This window comes from Tursiops truncatus, chromosome 14 (genome assembly GCF_011762595.2).
Source record: "Tursiops truncatus isolate mTurTru1 chromosome 14, mTurTru1.mat.Y, whole genome shotgun sequence".
NCBI lineage: Eukaryota > Metazoa > Chordata > Mammalia > Artiodactyla > Delphinidae > Tursiops > Tursiops truncatus.
Window position 1 is genome coordinate 42814124 of NC_047047.1, and position 21652 is coordinate 42835775.

The 21652-nt window shown below is 35.1% G+C and overlaps 1 protein-coding gene across 3 annotated transcripts in view; it reads left to right on the forward strand.

Moving 5' to 3' along the window:
- PPP4R3B (protein phosphatase 4 regulatory subunit 3B) overlaps positions 1–21652 on the forward strand; it is a 63527-nt gene that overhangs the window by 15112 nt on the left and 26763 nt on the right. For all 3 annotated transcript variants that reach the window (XM_033838534.2, XM_004317646.4, XM_004317647.4), the window contains exons 4-7: positions 5529–6152; positions 11188–11265; positions 12356–12472; positions 13955–14071. In XM_033838534.2, the coding sequence (XP_033694425.1) occupies positions 5529–6152; positions 11188–11265; positions 12356–12472; positions 13955–14071 (936 nt within the window). The remainder of the gene's footprint in view (positions 1–5528; positions 6153–11187; positions 11266–12355; positions 12473–13954; positions 14072–21652) is intronic.

Sequence of the window (21652 nt, forward strand, 5' to 3'; positions counted from 1 at the left end):
TTATTACAATGATGTGATTCAGGTTAAAATTACCATTGGGAAAAGGCACATCGGGCAGAGTCTAGGAGAGTTCCAGGCATCAGTATCCAATTTTCTCTTTTCAGAATAGTCATGCAGACAGCACTTAACTTCTCACAGCAACGATGGGTGGCAACATGTACAGAGTATTACTGACCAGGGAAGCTTACCCAAACCTTTGTGCCCAGCATTTTCATTGGGGTGTTAGTCATATAAGCAGGCTGAATACCCATGTGGCTAACTCTAGCTTCCAGCACTCCCAGAGGTTGAGCTGATATTGTGTGGCCCAAGATCTCCTCCATAAACCATACAGTTATCCACACATGTATGTGGACTGTCCAGCATAGCCCAAGGTAAACAAAAAAACTCCCAACAGATAGGATATTCAGAGTGCTTAGAGGTTGACTCTCAGGAGTTAGGCAAGGTCCAAACCTTTCTTTGGGCAAGATTAGTTCTTTACTGCAAAGGCCACCCTTTGGCCCTTGGCCAAGACTTACAGCAAAATGGTCATATTTGTCTAAGCATCTACACTTAGTGTAGCATTTATATGACAGAGCAATAGTATCAGTATGAATATGCCTAACATTTGGAGGAGTCAGTCTGGGCTAGGAGTAGATTTAAAGCAACAACTATTCTATCCTATAAAGCCATGGTTTACTTTTTATATTTTTGCACTATTTTGATTGCTCATTACCCTCCTTGATCTACCACAGTTTGTACCTTATGGTAAACTCGTAGAGAGCTCTTTAGTATAGAAATTAGCTGATGGTTAACAGTTAGTAAGTCCACTTATTCCTCATGCCATTTTCTATCAACATTACATGCTAAGGAGGCTTTAATTCAGTTTCCTAATACATTTGATGATAATATCAATATTATCATAAGGCTTATGTACATGAGGTAGTTGGATCAACAGTGGCAATGTTATACCATATTGCGGTATGGTAGTAGATGTAACCTGAAAAAAGTAAGAGTCAGTAGATACTGGCACATTATAAGAATCCCACTCAGTCATTAATAATTGGTCCAGTTCATCATATTGTATGACAGTGTCTCCCAGGGTGGTGTCAGCTCTATCAAGTAGACTTACAAACTTCCATTCGACCTTGTTGAGTCCCAGGAGCAGTGGTAGACTTGGGAAACATATGGCTTCACCCTTCCAGGCATCTGTTACAATTGAGCTAAGAGAATATCGTCTCTTACTCTGAGCTTTTTGTAAGGCACCAGTGTTAATATTAGATTTCCTTCATTACATTACCTATTTATTTATTCCTTTGCCCTCTGTTACCATTTCTCCTCCCCATTTGTCATTGATTTTTACGCAAACATTTCCGCCTTTGAAAGCAATGTTAGGTTTGGCCACTCTGCTGGTCTAGCAAGGTTAATTTTTTACTGCACAACTCAGTACTGTACTTTTAAGATCTAGCCATGTTGCTGAGTATACATTTAGTTTATTGCTCCCAGCTACTGTGTTGTATTCAACAGAACCATACGTTGTGTTTTCCTTTTTATTCTGGGAGGTCATTGCTGACCTTTGAAAGAACAATTTCAATAAAAAGCCTGTTTCTTTGTCATTTCTTAACCCCTTATAATAAGAAAATAGAACTCCTCTCTGAAAAAGATTGACAGCTCAAAGAGCAATAAGTATCTTAAGGGGAATGGTGAATGATAGAACAAAAGAATCATTGTGGGGAGAGAAATTACAAAAACAAGGGCTAAGGAACTTCCCTGGTGGCACAGTGGTTAAGACTCTGCACTCCCAGTGCAGGGGGCCTGGGTTCGATCCCTGGTTAGGGAACTAGATCCCACATGCATGCTGCAACTAAGAGTTCGTGTGCCACAACTAAGGAGCCCACATGCCACAACTAAGGAGCCTACCTGCTGGCAACTAAAACCCAGCACAACCAAATTAATTAATTTTTTAAAAAAGAGCTAAGATAATTGATACATATTGAGCCCTTAGAAAGCATAAAATCAGAAGTACATATGGAAGTTCTAACCTCAGAAAATGGTAGAGACATTTTCTTTTAAACAGATAAAGGAATTGAATGAAGATAAGTTGTGAGACGGAAAAGAAGAATGTTGGAGGAAGTTGAGTACTGATGGCCTCTTTTTTTCCCAAAGGGACAAAGTTCTCTCTTATGAGATTTAAAGGGGAAAGTAATAGTGTTTGACCCTTGAAAAGGGAAAAAAATTAAAGCAGTAGCTATAAGGGACTAGGATAGGAGTGTGGAAAAGAGAAATTTTCATCGAGAAGCCTACTGATAGTGTGGACTTACCATGAACCTTATCACAACAAAAGTTTGGTTTATTCCTTAGTGCTGTTTTCTTTTAAATTATTTATTTTTGGCTGCGTTGGGTCTTCGTTGCTGCACGGGGGCTTTCTCTAGCTGCAGTGAGCGGGGGCTACTCTTGGTTTCAGTGCGCAGGCTTCTCACTGCAGTGGCTTCTCGTTGCAGAGCATGGGCTTTAGGCGCACAGGCTTCAGTAATTGTGGCGCGTGGGCTCAGTAATTGTGACTCGTGGGCTCTAGAGCGCAGGCTCAGTAGTTGTGGCGCACGGGCTTAGTTTCTCCGCGGCATGTGGGATCTTCCCGAACCAGGGCTCGAACCCGTGTCCCCTGCATTGGCAGGTGGATTCTTAACCACTGCACCCAGGGAAGCCCCCTTAATGCTGTTTGACCAGTGTTGGAGAGGAAGGGGCTGTGCTTAACAGAGCCTCTCAGGGACCCAAGTTGATAGAGAATTCATTTTAATACTTCCATGATTATTGCAAAGTGGGAAAGAAAGGTGGCAAATCAAAGCACTGGTTTTTGAAAGCTCTTCCCAGAAGTTATACATGGCACTTTTATTGGCCAAAGCAAGTCACACAGCTACATGTAACTTCATGGAAGCAATGAACTCACGTGCCACAAGAGGGAGAGAACCAGAAATATCTGGTGGACAGCACTATTGTCATCCAGGTAGACACTTGGGTTTATGTGATGTTGACAGATTAGATCAGTCAGGGTTACGTTCAGGATGAATCCAGGAAGCTTGTAAGGGGTAATACTAGATAACAAAGAAATAAACATGCTGTAACCTAGTGGTTACATGCATGGTTCTGGAGCTGTGCTTTTATTCTTAAACATATGCAAACTATGTTCATTTGAAGTGTAAGTTAACTCCTGTTTTCCTCTTATTTGTTCTTTGTAACCTCTGATTCTTCTTCCTTCCCCTCACACTACGTTTTCTCTTTTCTCTGATTAGTGTCAGAGTCTTCTGGCTTTAACTGTTACCCTAATGCCAAATCTCTATCTTCTGTCCTATTCTTTTTCCAGAGTAGTAGGCCCACAGATTGAATTGCCAGCTGGATATTCAAACAACTCAAACTTAATAAAACTGAACTCTTCCTAGCATTCCTCTCCCACATTCCCAGCTTTTGTTAAAGAAGCCATAATCTTCCCAATGATGGGTTTAAAACTATAGGGTCATTGTGTTTCCTTCTCTCTTTTGTAGCTATCCCATATCTGTCCCAACATCACTATCCAAATTCAGTTGTTCATGTAGCCTTTGGAATAACACCCTAATTTATCTATATTGTCAAATTTGTCTCATGCAGCTGATGCCAGGTTAATTTTCTAAAGGACAGTGCTACACATTCACTTCCCTGAACAGTAATGCAGGTCTTTTAGCTTGACTTTTCATGATCTGGCTAGAGTCTACATTTCCATTTTTGCTGTTTGCCATATGCATGTCACATATTTCCATTTCTCTGGCTCTGTGCTCTTCCCTTTGCACTTTGGGTACCTTTATCTCCCCTCAGAATCTTACCTATCTTTGAAGGTCCACTTAAAATCTCAGATGCCACTGTTTTTTTTTCTTTTTTTGAATTTTATTTTATTTATTTTTTTATACAGCAGGTTCTTATTAGTTATCTATTCTATACATATTACTGTATACATGTCAATCCCAATCTCCCAGTTCATCCCACCACCACCACCGCCCCCGCCACTTTCCCCCCTTGGGGTCCATACGTTTGTTCTCTACATCTGTGTTTCTGTTTCTGCCCTGCAAACTGGTTCATCTGTACCATTTTTCTAGATTCCACATATATGCATTAATATACGATATTTATTTTTCTCTTTCTGACTTACTTCACTCTGTATGACAGTCTCTAGATCCATCCACGACTCTACAAATGACCCAGTTTCATTCCTTTTTATGAAATGCCACTGCTTTTATGATTCCTTCCTTGTGTTCTCTGCTCACCCACACCCCAAGAGCTGGAATTTCCCTCCTCTGAGTTTCCAAGGCATTTTATCTGAACTGTTCTTATGACCTTGTTACTTATATTTTCTCTTATATTTATGTGTCATCCTCCCTAAGCTCAGCTACTCTGTTGAGAACTCAGAAGTAAAAGAAATACTCTCATTCCTCTAGGGAAAAAAAGTATCTTGTATGCATCAGTATATCCGTCTACTTTTTTCTCTGAGTTCTTAGGTCTTTTTTCATATGTTGCTTTGGTGGATTTGGAAATTTGTGGAACTTTTTCTGCTTAGGATATTCGAGATGTTTTAAGGTGGAGAAGAGAGGATGATTGCACTCTTGGATTATGAATTAGAAAAATTTATGAAAAGTAAAGTTCTAAACATTTTTTGTTAGAGTAATTCATTATAGAAAATTTGTTAGCCATGCTTTTCTTGAATCATAAAGCAGTTCTTTATTCATTATGTTGTGATTTTTATCTAGATAATACTTGAAGGCTTTATCACAGATGTTAAATGAATGCCAGTTTTTAAAAGAATAGACTTTATTTATTAGTCTATTTATCAGCTTCAGGCTCAGAGCAAAAGCAAATACTTTTCCAAAAGTGAATTTTGAAAGTATTTTGAGGAAATCATATTTTCTTACTCTTGAATATACAGGGAGTTGGGTTTTAATTTGGTTTGAACTCAGTAGTGTCCTTGTTAGCCAGTGTGATGGTGCTTTGTCATACATAGTAATTTTGGGGGACCAACGGAAGAGAGTTACTTTCTGCAAAATACACTCTACTAGGTAGAGTGAATTTAATAAACAACTGCAAGTGGTTATTACATAATTTAATATCAAACAACATAACGTTAGCTGAAATATTCAGGTTATTAGGGATCAGAGTTAATCTCAAGTTGTAAGTTGGGAAATTTAGAGGTGAAACCATCTGCAGTCAGTAACTTAAGACTCAAATAACTGACTCTAAACTAGTTGTATTTTCCCCCTCTAGACTTCACTTTTAATTAACAATGACTATTAGTATTGATTCCTTGAAAGTATTGATTTTTACTTAAATTCACTAGTCAGGGGACTTCCAGCAGTCTAGTGGGGGCAGGGCTTCAATCCCTGGTCGGGAACTAGGATCCCACATGCTGTGAGTCGTGGCCCAAGAAAAAGAAATTTATTTTTTTTAAAAAATTGAATGATCAGTGATTTGCTTCCCAAAATTCTGAATTCTTTTGTATTTTAAGGTAACCAGCTGTACTTGGATATTTTTAGGTTCAAGGTAAGGATCCATCAGTGGAAGTCACACAGGACCTCATTGATGAATCAGAAGAAGAACGATTTGAAGAAATGCCTGAAACCAGTCATCTGATTGACCTGCCCACATGTGAACTCAATAAACTTGAAGAGATTGCTGACTTAGTTACCTCAGTTCTCTCCTCACCTATCCGTAGGGAAAAGCTGGCTCTGGCCTTGGAAAATGAAGGCTATATTAAAAAACTACTGCAGCTGTTCCAAGCTTGTGAGAACCTAGAAAACACTGAAGGCTTACACCATTTGTATGAAATTATTAGAGGAATCTTATTCCTAAATAAGGCAACTCTGTTTGAGGTAATGTTTTCTGATGAGTGTATCATGGATGTCGTGGGATGCCTTGAATATGACCCTGCTTTGGCTCAGCCAAAAAGGCACAGAGAATTCTTGACCAAAACTGCAAAGTTTAAGGAAGTTATACCAATAACAGACTCTGAACTAAGGCAAAAAATACATCAGACTTACAGGGTACAGTACATTCAGGACATAATTTTGCCTACACCATCAGTTTTTGAAGAGAATTTTCTTTCTACTCTTACATCTTTTATTTTCTTCAACAAAGTTGAAATAGTCAGCATGTTGCAGGTAAGTAAACTGAGGTGTTCTTCATAATTTTGTTTTCAGATATTTAGTCCCCTTAATAGGTAAGCTGGTGTTCATTCCTTCGTTTTGAAAGATTTCTTTTGTTTACTTTAATTGTACTATCAAGCATAGAAAACAGGGCTTTATCTCATAGTTTTCTGAAGAAGAATCATTTCTCAATGTGACCTTTTATATTTCTAAATGTCCTATCATGCAGCTGGGTTTTTTTTTTAACTTTTTGTTTTTAAAAACTTGTGGTAGAGCATACATGACCTAAAATTCAAAATTTTAACAATTTTTAAGTGTACAATTCATAGCATTAAGTACATTCACAGTGTTATGCAGCCATCACCACTATCCATTTCCAGAACTTTTTCATCATCCGAAACAGGCAGCTGTTTTTTTTAATATTTTTTATTCCATTTTGTGAGACCTAGTTATTATTGGGGATATGCGTGAGTGTGTGTGCTTAAAGCTTCCGAAATAATTCAGATGTGCAGCCAGAATTGAGAAACATTCATTAATTTTCAGTAAATGATAGATTATTTGCTATGGAAGTTGATTTTATTCTCTCTCCTTGAGTTGTAAAGTAGGAGTCTTATACCATGTTTATATCATGTTAATCCTTTATACCCTAACAGTTTGGTAAGCATGATTTTGAAGATTTTGCTTTACTTGTGATAGTATACTAACAGTTTCCTGCATAACTGCCTTTGTTATTTACACATCAGTCACTAAGTTTATTGAGCTGCTACTATAGTACTTAGTGTAGTTAGTGGTTCTCAAGTAATGTCTGTGGACCCCTGGGAGTACCTGAAGCCGTTTCAGAGAAGTCTGTGAAGTTTTTCCTTTTCCAACTTTCTGTCACCGTGAGGCTGTATTTTCTTCATGTACTTCAACCAAAACAACATATCGGGCTTCCCTGGTGGCGCAGTGGTTGAGAGTCCGCCTGCCGATGCAGGGGACACGGGTTCGTGCCCCGGTCCGGGAGGATCCCACATGCCGCGGAGCGGCTGGGCCCATGAGCCATGGCCGCTGAGCCTGCGTGTCCGGAGCCTGTGCTCCACAATGGGAGAGGCCACAACTATGAGAGGCCCACATACCGCAAAAAAACAAAAAAAAACAACATATCACAATGGATTGAATGCTGAAGGAGATGTGAGAATCTAGCTGTCTTCTGTTAAGCCAAACATTAAAGAGATTTGCAAAAATGTAAAACAAGGCCACTCTTCTTTCTAAATGTTTATGATTTTGGATGATACAGTTGTTCCTCATAAAAAAATATTTATACAAACATAATAGCTTATTTTTTAATGAAAATTAATGTTTTTAAGCATCTCAGTTTTAATTATGGTAAATACTGATAAACATAACCCACATAATAAAAGCTCTTTGGGGTCCTCAGTAGTTTTTAAGTGTTTGAAGGGGTCCTGAGACCAAAAAGTTAAGAATGTCTGTCTCAGTACTTACCTATGAGATTCCATTTCATGATACTTCCAACCATTATTCACCATTATAACTTTACTTTTGTATAGGATTTACTTCCCAGATAATTCTTTCACCAGGCAGTTTTTCATTATTCCACAGTAATAAGTGTGAGGCAAGTTGGACTTACACATTGGGTTCCATTTATAATACATGGGACCCACTTTTTAAAACCATACTGTACAATTCAGGGTGCCATTTCACTTGCTGACAGAAAAAGTTATAGTCTCAGGAGACTGGAAATAAGCCCATAGTCAATGTAGTTGATATAAAGGACCCAGTAACAGAAGCTCAAGTGTAGCTTTCAAATGACTGCTTTTGACTTCAGAAGAGTTGCCAAATCCATAATAGTAAATCATAATGCTTTTTATGTTTTGAAAATAAATTATGCAAACTAATCTGTAAATATTTATAACTTTCTATGTCATTTTATACATTCTGTCATAGGTCTATTTGTGAAAGTTATACTTATATAAACCAAGTTTTACTCATTTCTGGTCCATGAAAGGCATTTTATGAAATAGCCAGATATCGTGAGCTACCTGTTGTTTACTTAAGGTTTACCACTTCGTTATCTCTTATGTGTCAGCCGTGATGCTGAATTCTGTTTTCAACAGTGTGTGAGGAGAAAGCAAGATTATGGCCATTGGCTTCTAAAGGCTCATTTCCTAAAGCCCATCTCTGAGATTTCCCTGCAGGCATTAGATGTTTCCAGATACCCATCTGGCTAACTAGTATGCATATCTGTAGCTTCTTAAATAAGTATTAGCCTGTTGTTGCATTAGTTACATAGGGCAAGTAAAAATGTAAGAATTTTATCTAACTCGACCAAAATGAGGTAGTATAAAACTACATAGATAACTCCTAACCTAAATTAGGTTAATTAACTGAGAAATTATATGAAAGCACTTAGGGTGGTCACTGGCTCCTAATATATACTCTAATACATGTTGAGATTATCGTAACCATGATAGGGACATAAGATTTTAGTTAACCTGAATTTTCTACCTAATTACAGGTCAAAATCCCTTGTGTCCAGAATTGAGAAATATACTTTAAAATGTTTTATAAATTAAATTCCAAAAAGCCAGTAAATTGAGGTTATTTCCACATAGACAGCTATAGAGTTAAGATCCTTTTCAGAACAAGAAGTTTTAACTTCTCCCTGCACTAGAAATGATTAAGGACAGGTATCTCAAATGTTGACATTTTAGCATGTTACATAAATTTTCACTATTCCATAGATAAGAGTTGGGTGAAAAACAAACCCAGTGGGATCAGTGGTTTAGTTCTTTTTTGACATATTTTGCAAGATTTCAGCACTGAACTTTCTAACCTTTCATCCCATTAATTTAATATGTAAAATCTTCCAACACCATTAAGAAAACAACTTTGCAATAATATGGTTTTGTTTTAGAGGTTTTTGGACTCAAGTGTAGGATTTAACGTATTAAATTTTGTCATACTGGACTTGGCCCATTCTAGTTTGTGTGTATATTTTGCTTTGGTTTGATTCCTACTTAGGAATCTATCCTGTATATTTTCTGTTGTGGGAGTGACAGAACTTCATTATGCAGGAGACCAGGATTCTAAATCCATCTTTATCACTAGCTAGCTTCTGATAAATCCATTCTTTGGGATGGACTTTTAAAATTAGACTAGGCAATCTCTAGGTACTCTGTTAAAGCCTCATCTAATTCTAAATTTCTGTGTCTACGTGATCCTTTTAGAATTTTTAATGTTGCATGGGTCCTAGGTTTGGGATTTTGGTTTTGTGTGTGTGCCCATTTTTACATCATCACAAAGAAAAAAGTTCGATTTCAGACTTTTTAGGAGGAGCTCATCTTTTCCCTTTAAGGTTTTGTTATCCAAAATAGTAAACATGCACAATATGACTTAAAATAATTATGATTTATTAAAAGCTCTTAAAATGAAATAGAAAAGAAAAACTAAAGTGATCTAAAGAAACTACTTTAATTACTTGAAGAACCAGGGATTTAGGGGAAATTTTCCAGCTATATCTATGATAGGCTTTAAGCTACCTAACATCGCTCCCTTAATACATTGGAACAGAGTGCTTGTGTAGAATAATATCAAAAATAATGTTAGAGATCAGAAAAGAAATATACTAGGAATTGGAAGCATTCTCCTAGCAGACTGTAATACTTGAAATTGCTTCTGTAATACTTTATGCAGTTCTAGCCATCAGCAAACAAATAATGAGTCATATAAGAAGAATTTAAATGGGAAATTGCATTTATCAAAGAACTGGAACTATTTTCCTATGAAAAGATTCTGAAAAAGTTAAAAATCTTTAGACAGGAAAGGAAGATTTAATCTGGGAGAGGTGCAGGAAGATAAAAATTTATAAAAGGTATAAGTTGAGGTAAATATGTGCTTATTCAACAAAACCTAAAATACTGAGATGAAAAAGTGATTTGAGGGATAAGTAAAAGATTATTTATGTAGTTGAACTCTCTCAGAAGGTAGATAGATGATTCAGGCCTCCATACATAAGATCCAAAAGGAGTCAACTAAGTAACAAAACGAACACTATTCTGAGTCAAAAAAGGTGTTATCTGTTAGTGATGTGTCTTTGAATAGCTCCAAAGGATGTTTAGCGGGAGAGCATGTTATATTTTCCATGACCATAACTAGTGCTTTTCATTCGTTTTTTCATATGTGCTCTACCTTATTTCAGAAAGGCTTTAAGGGATTGATACCACTTCATGGATGATTCACAGTAAGAGAAAGGGCAGGTATATTAGCTATATCCTTTATATGTCATGCTTTGATTTTATTATCAACCATGCAGTTATCACTATTACAAATATTTTTAGGTTATGCTATTTTAATTACTTAAAAGTATTCAAATTATATTTCATAAAAGTGAATTTTGAAGATTATTGAAACTTAAAAGCATAACTTTCTTTCAGCACACTTTGATGGAAATCTCTAAAGTAAATTTCAATATTCATGTCAGTTTTTCCTTTGTAATTTAATTGTCCATATTTATTATAGAAAATTGGAAAATACAGATGAGCAAAAAAGAAAATCACTCATAATCCATCACCAAAAGATAATCACAGTTAACCTTTATAATCTTATCACTGCCAGAATTCAGTGTTCTTTATTGCCGTGTTTGTAACTCTCATTTTTCTAATCCACTGTGGACTAATGAGATCTTCAGACTTGTTTGAATTACGTTTAAATTAAGCGTAAATAAATAGACCCTGAAAGGGAGCTAGAGAGGCTCTCGGTTAAGGTAAATAGAGTTTTCATGCATGACCTCTTGAACATCTATTTTTTGTTTTTCAAAGAGTCCTTTATAGTTGAGGTTTCTGATTAAACAAGGTATTAATATGTCTAACTAATATTGAATGGTGTAGTCAAGTTTTGAAAATTATAATATGAATATACCTGGAATTTTAGGTTTTGTAATGGAATTGCTCTTAGGTTTTCAGCTATTTTTATTATAGTTTGTGAAATCATATAAATGAGTATAACTTTATACTTTTATTAAATTCATAGTAATTATTTTTTCTCATTGTAGGAAGATGAAAAGTTTTTGTCTGAAGTTTTTGCACAATTAACAGATGAGGCCACGGATGATGATAAACGACGTGAATTGGTAAGTTATTTATTACTGAAATTCACACCCTTAAAGAGCACTTACTCTTTTGGCATACACAGCTTTTAATATTGAAATTGTTAATTTAAGAGAAAAATTTTTGTAATTACTATGAAAGATATAAACAGATGACCCTTGAGCAATGTGGGTTTGAACTGCAGGTTCCACTTAGACACAGATTTTTTTCAATAGTAAATACTACAGAACTACATGGTCCAAGGTTGCATGCGGAACCACAGATATGGAGGGCCTACTATAGAGTTACACACAGGTTTTTGACTTAGTGGAGGGTGGGCACTCCAACCCCTGTATTGTTCAAGGGTCACCTGTGTTTAAATTATACTATGAAATGATTATTTGCAAAGTTTCTAAAACTTACTGTTTTGTATATCATAGAAGTTTTTAGAGATATTTTGACGTGGTTTTATTCCTCCCAGTGAGGGAATATGTGCCTTATAAATTACAAAATCAAGACGTGGTTTATGTTAGGACAGAAGTACAAACTCACACATTTTTATGGTTGTAGATACATTATTGAGATGCTTTTTTTGTTTTGTTAAACAAGAGGTAGGGAGAATCCTTCTTGAATAAACGAATGATGAATTGGTTCTTGGAAGTGTTTTTCTTCTTTAGAATGTGTTGGTAGTCACTTTTTTGAGATATAAACCATGCTCTGGGGAAAGAGAATGGTGATTGCTGTGTACCAGCAGTTTGCCAGTTTTTCAAACCTTATAATCAGATACTAAAGAAGTAATGAAAGATTGCTGACTTAAAATCAGCCACGTCATCTTTGGTATAGTTATTTCTCAGTTTTCTCATTTATAAAATTAGCCCTTTATTCTAGGAAATCTCTAATGTTCCTTACAATTCTTAAAAATTGAATTGTGCTTTATGAGTGTTCCCTGAAAACCCAGCCACCATTTATTATAGCATGGTTTCTATGTTCTTTAGCTTTTGAGGAGCCAGGATACCCTAAAAACTCTAGGTCCCTGAGAAGGTTAATTCCACACTGTGGTAGATCACATTACAGTTTGCCTCAGAGTTACTTTTAATGTGTGTCAACTTCTCACTATTCTTTCTAACATTACAGGTTAATTTTTTCAAGGAATTTTGTGCATTTTCTCAGACATTACAACCTCAAAACAGGGATGCATTTTTCAAAACTTTGGCAAAGTTGGGGATTCTTCCTGCTCTTGAAATTGTAATGGTAATTATATAGCTTCTTTTCATGTTTTTGAAATTGTGAATTTGTAATAGATTTATATTGTGGATGGGAAATAATTTTTTATAGTAATGCATATTGAATTTTGTAATTTTAGATTATGATTCATTTGGTAGTGAGTCATAAAACCTCTTCAGATTTTTATTAACTTAAATTTGTAATATTAACATATGATTCATATAATATGGCTTCAAGTAAATAAAAATCCCACATGGTTTTACGAGACTGTTTTCTATAACAAAATTAAGTATGTTTCATAGAAACTAATAAAATACCTTTCCTTTTTAGACCAGTGAATGGGAGAAGGGCAGACTGGACCAAGGGGGCTCGTGCTACAATATGGGGTTAAGGGAGTGATTCTCTCTCCTACTTTTGTTTATATGAGCTTTATCCACTGGCATTTATTGTATGAAAAATTAAAACTGAGAAAATTTTAAGTACTTATTAATTCATTTTAAAATGATAACCCATTATATGTTAAGATAACTAATATAACTTTCATGAAAAAATAACTTTTCCAAAACAAAAAAATTTTAGTGAGACAAGTGGCATTGTTTCACATTTTTTGCCAATCCCTTTGATGCCTGGCGTAATAAAAGATAGCTAGGTTCTCATAGCAGCGTCTCCATTTAATCTGTTAACGATATTACATCTTGTAGCCTCTGGAAAACCCCACTATACTTGTGATAGACTGGGAGTGGAAAAGGCCAGTAATGCCTTAATATTTATTTTCATAATAAATAATATTACGAAAATAGTTTTAATCTCGTGCAATTTTGAAAAGGGTGTTATAACCCCACTTTTCAGTGTGTGAGACCCCTCTCCAGGGTTCCCTGGGCCACACTTTGAGAACTGCTAAGTTAGGGAATGTTTTCAGAATCACCTGGAGATTTTTATCTTTGAATCATGTATCCTTCATGTACTGATAGGGAAAAAGCATTCAAAATCACTACCTTAGAAAACTAAGTTACGGAAAAGAGTGAAAATACCCAGATTGTTTTCAAAATCATCCTCTATTAGGAGAGTCATAAAAGGGAGAATCAGTTACTAAGGCCTAACTGGCAAACAGGACCAAAGACAGCTTCTGGAAAGTTTTAAAGCCTTAACTAGGAGACCTCATTCATATTTTTGCATATATTTAAATCAAGAATCCTCCCTCCCACCCCCCAAATTTTTTTGCAGCATTTGTAAAGCAGTGCTTTATAATCCTGTGCTGATTCTTATATTTAAATTCTCTGAATATTTATTTTTGTGGTGGTAAAGACAAAAACTGGCAGAAACTAATCATTGAGCTGCCTAAAGTTTTTAATATTTGTAAAAGAAAAGGATGGGAGAGATTATATGTTTTGATTCCAGTACCATGTCTAAATCCAAAAATTTGTTTGGCATAGATTGGGGAGAAAAAGGGGGAACGCAGGCATAACTTTTGTTCACAGTCTCTAAGTAACCTGATTTTCCTTTTATCAGGGCATGGATGATTTGCAAGTCAGATCAGCTGCTACAGATATATTTTCTTATCTAGTAGAGTTTAGTCCTTCCATGGTCCGAGAATTTGTAATGCAGGAAGCCCAGCAGAGTGATGACGTAAGTGATAATGCTCTGGTTCTATATGAATTACCTGTAAAATAGTGTTTGCAAACTGTTGAGAGAAAAGTCATAACCATAATTTTAACTGTTTATGAAGAATAATAATAGATTTCTGATCAGTTGTGACTTTGACAAGGCCAGAATATGTGGCAGTTGATTTGTTTATTGTAAAAACAAAAAAAATGCGTTCAAACTATTACTGAGATAAAGAGATTTAACGAATCAAATTCTTAATTCTTGGTTTTAAAAAAAGTTTCAAGTACTAATGAAATGTAATTCTGAACCCTTAGGTCAGGCACTTATCTAGTATAACTAAGAAGTGCTTTTACTGGTTCATTGTGTCTTTTTTTTTTGTGGGGATGAATATTTAATAATGAAACCAATGTTGTGTTTTCCCACTACAAAAATATTTAAACTTTCCCCTTAATCTCTATTTAAAGACAAAATGAACATATAGCTGTAATTGAAGTACCCTTTCTTATATTAAATATATGTTAGTGTTAAGTGGAAAATAACTGAAATACAACTATGTCCCTTCTTAAAGAAGGTTTAGATTCCCAATGTTATTTGATTCTTTTATGGTTTTGTTACTATTGAATTAAACTATAGTTGTTTTATATGTTTTGTTTTTTATTAATGTCCACTTAGATTTTTACATTCTATCTGTTAGATATTTCCAGGTTTTTTTTTTTTTAAAGCAATTTTATTTTAGAATTGGTTTGGGCTAACGCTATTATTTAGGCAGTAGAAAAGAAATAGAAGAAATATTTTGTGTTAAGTATATTTTAAAGTTTAAAAAACCCAAATGATGCTAAATCTGACTTTAAAGAAATAAATACCTAGCTTATTAATCAGTTTATAATCTCACTGTTGACATTCTTATCTTAGTGCCATCCTTTACAAAAGATAACTTTGAAATTAACACTTCTATTGCTTCATCCTTAGTGATGTGTGGGATTAAGAGCATTCAACATAAAATCTCTCAGACTATGAGAATAATAATTTACTATCTTAGAATTCTTAACTTTTACAGCTTTTATTTCTGTTTTCATTAGAAAGATTTTCTTGTTTACATTTAGTTGATGCATGAGACATGGGGAAGCAGTTACTGATCGTTAACAATGAAAAGTCCCTATTTAATTTCCCTTTTTCTTGTAGTCACAGTCTTCAAGGTCTTTCATTTCCCTGAATTTTCTGAGGTCTAACAATTTTCTAATTAAAAATTTTTGTTGCCTCAAAATAATTGTTAGCCCACAAATGAAGATAAATTACTTTTTTCTTAATTTCCAAAATTAAGGATTCTACATGCTGAATTCTACTATACTGAGTTGGTAGTAATGTTTAAAGGAAAGAAGAAATAACTTACCTGTGTATTCAGCGGGCAGTTGATATTTTGATGCTGTCTTAAAATAAATGCACAGCATTCAAACTTTTCTTTCTGGTACTGTGGGAGCAGATTTGGCTTTAGGAACATGGATTACAGTATTAAAATATGTGTTGAGACACAAGGAAATAGCAATATTAACTTTTTTTTTTACTATAGTCATTATTTCTATCCAAGCTGGAAGGATAGATTTAGCAATAATTGCTGTGCGACAGATTTCAAACATTTTTATGCTAATGACCTTTGAAACATTCAGTAAAACTTCTTTTAGAATCTGACGGGATAAGTAATACAGCTACTGCTGAACTGCTTATTTTGGCAGGTATTTTCAGTGTATTTCTCACTTAGGAATAAATTCATATGTTAATTTCTATAGATATGATATTAGCCTTAGGGTTATTTTATTTTTTACTGAATTATTTCTAGAATTGTATACATGGAATTTGCTTCAAATTAATTCTGGAAAGCAAAATTTACCATAAAAAGAAATTTAAAATAAATACATAAGCTAATCTCTATGGGTTGACTGTTCAGTATTTTGTATTGAACATATCACACTTTATTTCTTAAAATTGTGTCAATTTTTAACTTTTTATTTTGAAGTAATTTTAAATTTACAGAAAAATTACAGTAATAGTACAAAGAACTCCCATATACACTTTACTCAGATTTCCCAATTGTTAATACTTTATTTCTTATTTGCTTTATCATTGTCTTTCTTTGCTTGTATTTGTATATACATATTTGCATACATAAATATATAATTAATTTTTTCTGAATCATTGAAGAAAAAGATATGGAAATGATGTCACAGTGCTCCTTTACCCCTATTTGCTTCTGTGTCTATCTACTAAAACTCTACATTACCACTGTACAATTATCAAGTCAGGAAAGTCAGGAAATTAAATAACATTTTTACAATACTGTTATCTAACTACAGTCCTAATTCAGATTTTATCCGTTGTCTCCGTAATCCCCTTGTTACCCAAGACAAAAATGAAAACTTTCTGTTGTAGTATGTGAAAATTTGGATTTGTCTGATGTTTCCTCATGATTCAATTCAGGTTATTTCTTTGTGTCAGGAATAGTACAGAAGTAACATTTCTTTCAACATCATACCAAGAAATTCCCCCAACTTTAAAAAATGAGCTTACGTTTTCTTTGTCCAAGCTGTTTTGCCATTTCACAGACTAAAGAAGTTAGATTAAGTTCTTCTGTAGAATTTGAAGAACAGTTGTTGCTTTCTCTGAACACATCAGAATGGATTGAAAGAAGTATTGGTTCTGTAATACTTGTAACCTTCATTCAAGTAGCTGCAAGAGCAAATTTCATATGCATGAGCTTTTTTTATGATTCTTACATTTAGATAGTTTTTTAAAAACTGGTAGTGTTTCCACAACATACATCAGTTATTTTTATCCTGTTACCTCAGAATATTCTTCCTGCTCTTGCCATTCTTTCTTTCTCCTCTTATTTACTATATACATGGAATCTAAGTTACACAGATTCTGATGTTTTCTTGATCTTACCAGAAAGTGTCAGTACAAATTTTTCATGTTACTTTGTCATGATTGCCACTTGGCTAACAGTGAGTGTGTAATGCCATAGATTATAAAATATATCTCAACATCAAGAAGTTAAAATTTTAAGAAATCTGTCTTAGAAGCAATGAAATAAAGTATGTTCTTTATGTTTCCCAATCAGAAAATAGAGATGTCACCTGATAATTGGGATAATCTCTAAATTCCATGTGTAGATACCCAAAACTTTCCCTCCGTTACTAATTATATATTTTCAGTATTTTTGGCAATATTGAAAAATTCTTACACCCACTTAAATGTACTTTAAAAACAAAAGTATGTGTTTCTAAGAATAGCATGAGGCTGGAGTGTGATGAAACCAACAGGAGTATCATTTCTCTAAAACTTGATTTAGAAACAACTAAAACTTTGAACTATCTCCCAGAAACTGTGGTTAAACTCACTTAAATGTTGCTATTTAGATGAAGGATGGCAAACTTTTCTTAAAGGACCAAAAGGTAAATAAGACTTGGTAGGCCCTCTGGTCTCTGTCATAACTCTGCCACTTTAGTATGAACTGTCTGTAGACAGTTTGAAAATGAATAGGTGTGGCTGTGTTCCAGTAAATGTTTTACTGTAAAACTATTTACAAAGTGAACAACCAGCCAGGTAGTTTTGTAGTTTAATGACCCCTGACTTAGACCCCAGAATATTGCAAGTATTTAGAAACTGGTTCTAAATTGAAGGTTTTAATTGCAAAGCTACTATGGTGGTGTAAAGAGAAGTTAAAGAGACCATGGGGGGCTTCCCTGGTGGCACAGTGGTTGAGAGTCTGCCTGGCGATGCAGGGGACACGGCTTCATGCCCCGGTCCGGGAAGATCCCACATGCCGCGGAGCGGCTGGGCCCATGAGCCATGGCCACTGAGCCTGTGCGTCCGGAGCCTGTGCTCTGCAACGGGAGAGGCCACAACAGTGAGAGGCCCGCGTACCGCAAAAAAAAAAAAAAAAAGAAAAAGAAAAAAAGAAAGAAATTAAGGAAAAAGACTTTCCCAGACAAAAACTGAAGAAGGAGTTCGTCAAAACTAGATCTGCCTTTTAAGACATGCTAAAGGGAGCTCTTCAAGTTGAAATGAAAGAACACTGAACAACAAAATTAAAGCATATGAAAGTGTAAATCTCACTGTGAAGGTAAATATATAGGCAAATATAGACCAATGGAATAATCTAATGGTGGTATGTAAATCACTTTTAATGCAGTATAAAAGGTAAAGACAAGATATTATGAATAACTACAACTACAGAAATTTGTTAATAGAGATACAATATAAAAAGAAATTCTGATACCAGTAACATAGCATGTGGGTTGGGGAATAAAAGTGTAGAGTTGTACACAATTGCTGATGAGAGATTAATATCCAAAACATGTAAGGACCTCCTGCAACTCAATAGCAAAAAAAAAAAACAACCCAATTTAAAAATGGGCAAAGGAACTGAATAGACATTTCTTCAGAGACATAAAAATAGCCAACAGGTGCATGTAAAGTGATCATCATCACTAATCATCCGGGAAGTGCGCATCAAAATCACAATGAAGTATCGCCTCACACCTATTAGGATGGCTCTTATCAAAAAATCAAAAGGTAACAAGTCTTGTTAAGGATGTGGAGAAAAGAGAGCCCTTGTGTACTGTTGTGGGCCTGTACCTTGGTGCAGCTACTATGGAAAACAGTGTGGAAGCTCCTCAAAAATTAATAGAGAACTACCATATGATTTAGTAGCCCCACTAAGGATATAAATCCAAAGAAATTTAAATCAGATCTTGAAGAGATAGCTGCACTTTCATGTTCACTGCAGCATTATTCATAGTAGCCAAGACATGGATGCAACTGAAGTGTTCATCTGCAGATGAATGGATAAAGAAAATTTGTCATGCACATACAGTGGAATTTTATTCAACCTTAATAAAAGAAGGAAACCTGGCCACTTTTGACAACTTGGATGAACCTGGGGGACAATATGCTAAGTGAAATAAGCCAGACACAGAAGGACACAATAGTATATGATACTATTTATATGAGGAATATAAAATAGACTCATAGAAGCAGAGAGTATAATGGTGCTTGCCAGGAGATGGGGAGTAGAGGAAACAGGGAGGTATTAGTCAAAAGATACAGTTTCACTTTTACATGATGAACAAGTCCTAGAGATCTACTGTATAGCATATTACCTATAATTAATATTGTATACTTAAATATTTGCTAAGAGGGTAGATAGTATGTTAATTGTTTTAATCCTAAAAAAAGAAAGAAAAACCAGCCTATAATAGTTTTACCTAATAAAAATTTTGTTTTATTCATGTCACAGTTAGTCAAGGAACAGCTCTATGATGCCAGAAGACTCATCTTATGAGTCAGTCATCCTGAGCTTCTGGTTTTAATGTCTGTTACTTTGAGGTTGCAAGATTGCTATTCCACCTCCAAGCAGGGAGAAGAAAGGGGGCAGAGGGCAAAATGGAGAGAGCTAGAGAGCTTTTCTGTTTCATTTTAAAGCTCTTTCTTAGAGGTTCCATTTAGCAATTTTTGCTTGTATTTCTTTGGCCAGAAGTGCATCACCCTTAGCTGCAATGGAAACTGAGAAATACAGCGTTTTAGCTGAGTACATTGCCTCTCTGAACAAAGCTTGGGCTCTGTTAGCAGAACAAAGAGAATAGAGACTAAGTTGGCATCTAAGTAGTATCAGCCACAGCCCATCTCTGTAACTACCTAACGTCCATATACACTTTTCTTTCATCACTCACCCTTTCCTCAAGGGAGACTTCTGTATCCAGTCTGGAGACTTCACGTCCAGAATATTTGGGTGTTGTGCAGTCCTCTTCAGGTCCAGATAAGGCTCCTTATGTTTCAGGGACCTTTAAACAAAAAGATAATTTATCTGCCCCAACATCACAATTAAACTACTCTTGTTTGGAAAAAGGGAGAACATACATACAGCAGTCATTCATTCACAGCTATGATGCACTGGTCTGTCAAATATTTGTTGAATATCAGTAGCTTAGACTCATTGTCCTTAGAGGTTCTTGATTAACCATACCAGCTGTCCCTGGTTCTGTTCTCTAAAGAATTTTCCTTGCCCATTTTCTTCCAAAGCTTAGGTTCCTTCCCTTAGGACATTTTCAGCTGTGGCTGCATCTGAGCTAGGCAATGGAAGATGCCTTTCCTCCAGGGCTCTATTTTGTATTGTAGCCTATTTTCTGTCAGTGTGAGTTTTCTGACCCAGTGGTGGTCTTAGAGATCAAACAGTCATAGACTGTTGCAAAAGCTTACTTTACAGTTAAGCTTCCTCTACTGTTTAGTAGGCTTCCAAATTATTTTCTTGTGTATTCTAGACATCTTATCTAAGCATAATTTTTAAACCCGAAGGTTCCCGTTTACCTACTGACCTCTGTGCCCTTGCTTTCTCAAGCTCGGGTACCCTAAAAAGTTCTACAGAATAGTATTCAATGGTGCATATACCTTTGTCTGTCAAGGAAGTTTTACACGTCTTTGAGAAAGGCAGTTTTGATCTCCTGAAAAGGCTATAGTTCTCTGTAGCAGTCTATTTCACTATGAAATATATAAATTGGCTTTTTTCACTTCCACAAGTCACCAGATTATGGGACTCTCAGTCAGCACAGGTCATTTCCCTTTTATCTTTGCGTGTAGACCAGCAGAATTTGGTATTGGTACTTATGAGGCAGGATTTGTAAGAAACTACATTTGAGAGAGAAGGGTAAAAAGCTTTTAAAGTATATATATTGAAATATTATTTTAGTGTATGAGCTATACCTTAAGAAGTCTTTCTTGCAACTGTGTTTTCATTTAGATGTAACTTAAATTCATCATTTATATATATATTTTTTGGCCTAGTTTTAGATGAATGAACTTATTATGTAAGAGGAGGAATGAACTTATGTAATTGCTTATATATAATTGAGCAAATTATCTGAGCCCCTAATTAACTGGTAGAATCCAAGTTGTACACACTGGTATGAATTTTAAAGTAAGTAAATACCATATCATTGTTCTGAAGAAAGCTCACTAGCTGATACCTTTTGTAATATCTTAGCATTTTATATGTGATATACTTTGCTGAACATACCAGAATAAGAAACAGGAGCGGATTAAGGTGGAATTTGCTCTTTCTCCTCTAACTGAAATAAGGCTTGAGTCTATTAATGTAGCTCTGTGAATTATATTTCATAATTTCTCTTTGAAGAAATTTCATTGTTTCTGATGCCATGATAGAATTATTCATTGGTGTTCAAATTTTGAGACATGGTAGAGGGTAAGATTCTAATTTTAAGCAGTTAAGTTGCTATGACATGGTTTTTGATGGTTCTTCATTGCATTTAATATCACAATTTCACAGGGAAATATTTTAGCATAACACAGTATGTTAAATTTGGGAGGGACTAGAAAAGCAAGATAATTACAAAATGTGCTTTATACTGGAACTTTTCTTTTTATTATTTTACAAAATTCTCCCAATTCAACAAATTTATCTTCATTCCATGCAGTTCTTTTATTTCATCTCCTTCAGTTACTACCTTTCTTCCCCCAATAATAAACCTGTTCTCAAATCCTCTGAGTTGATGTCAAAACTTTTTCCTTTGACCTGAACCATCACTTTTTATC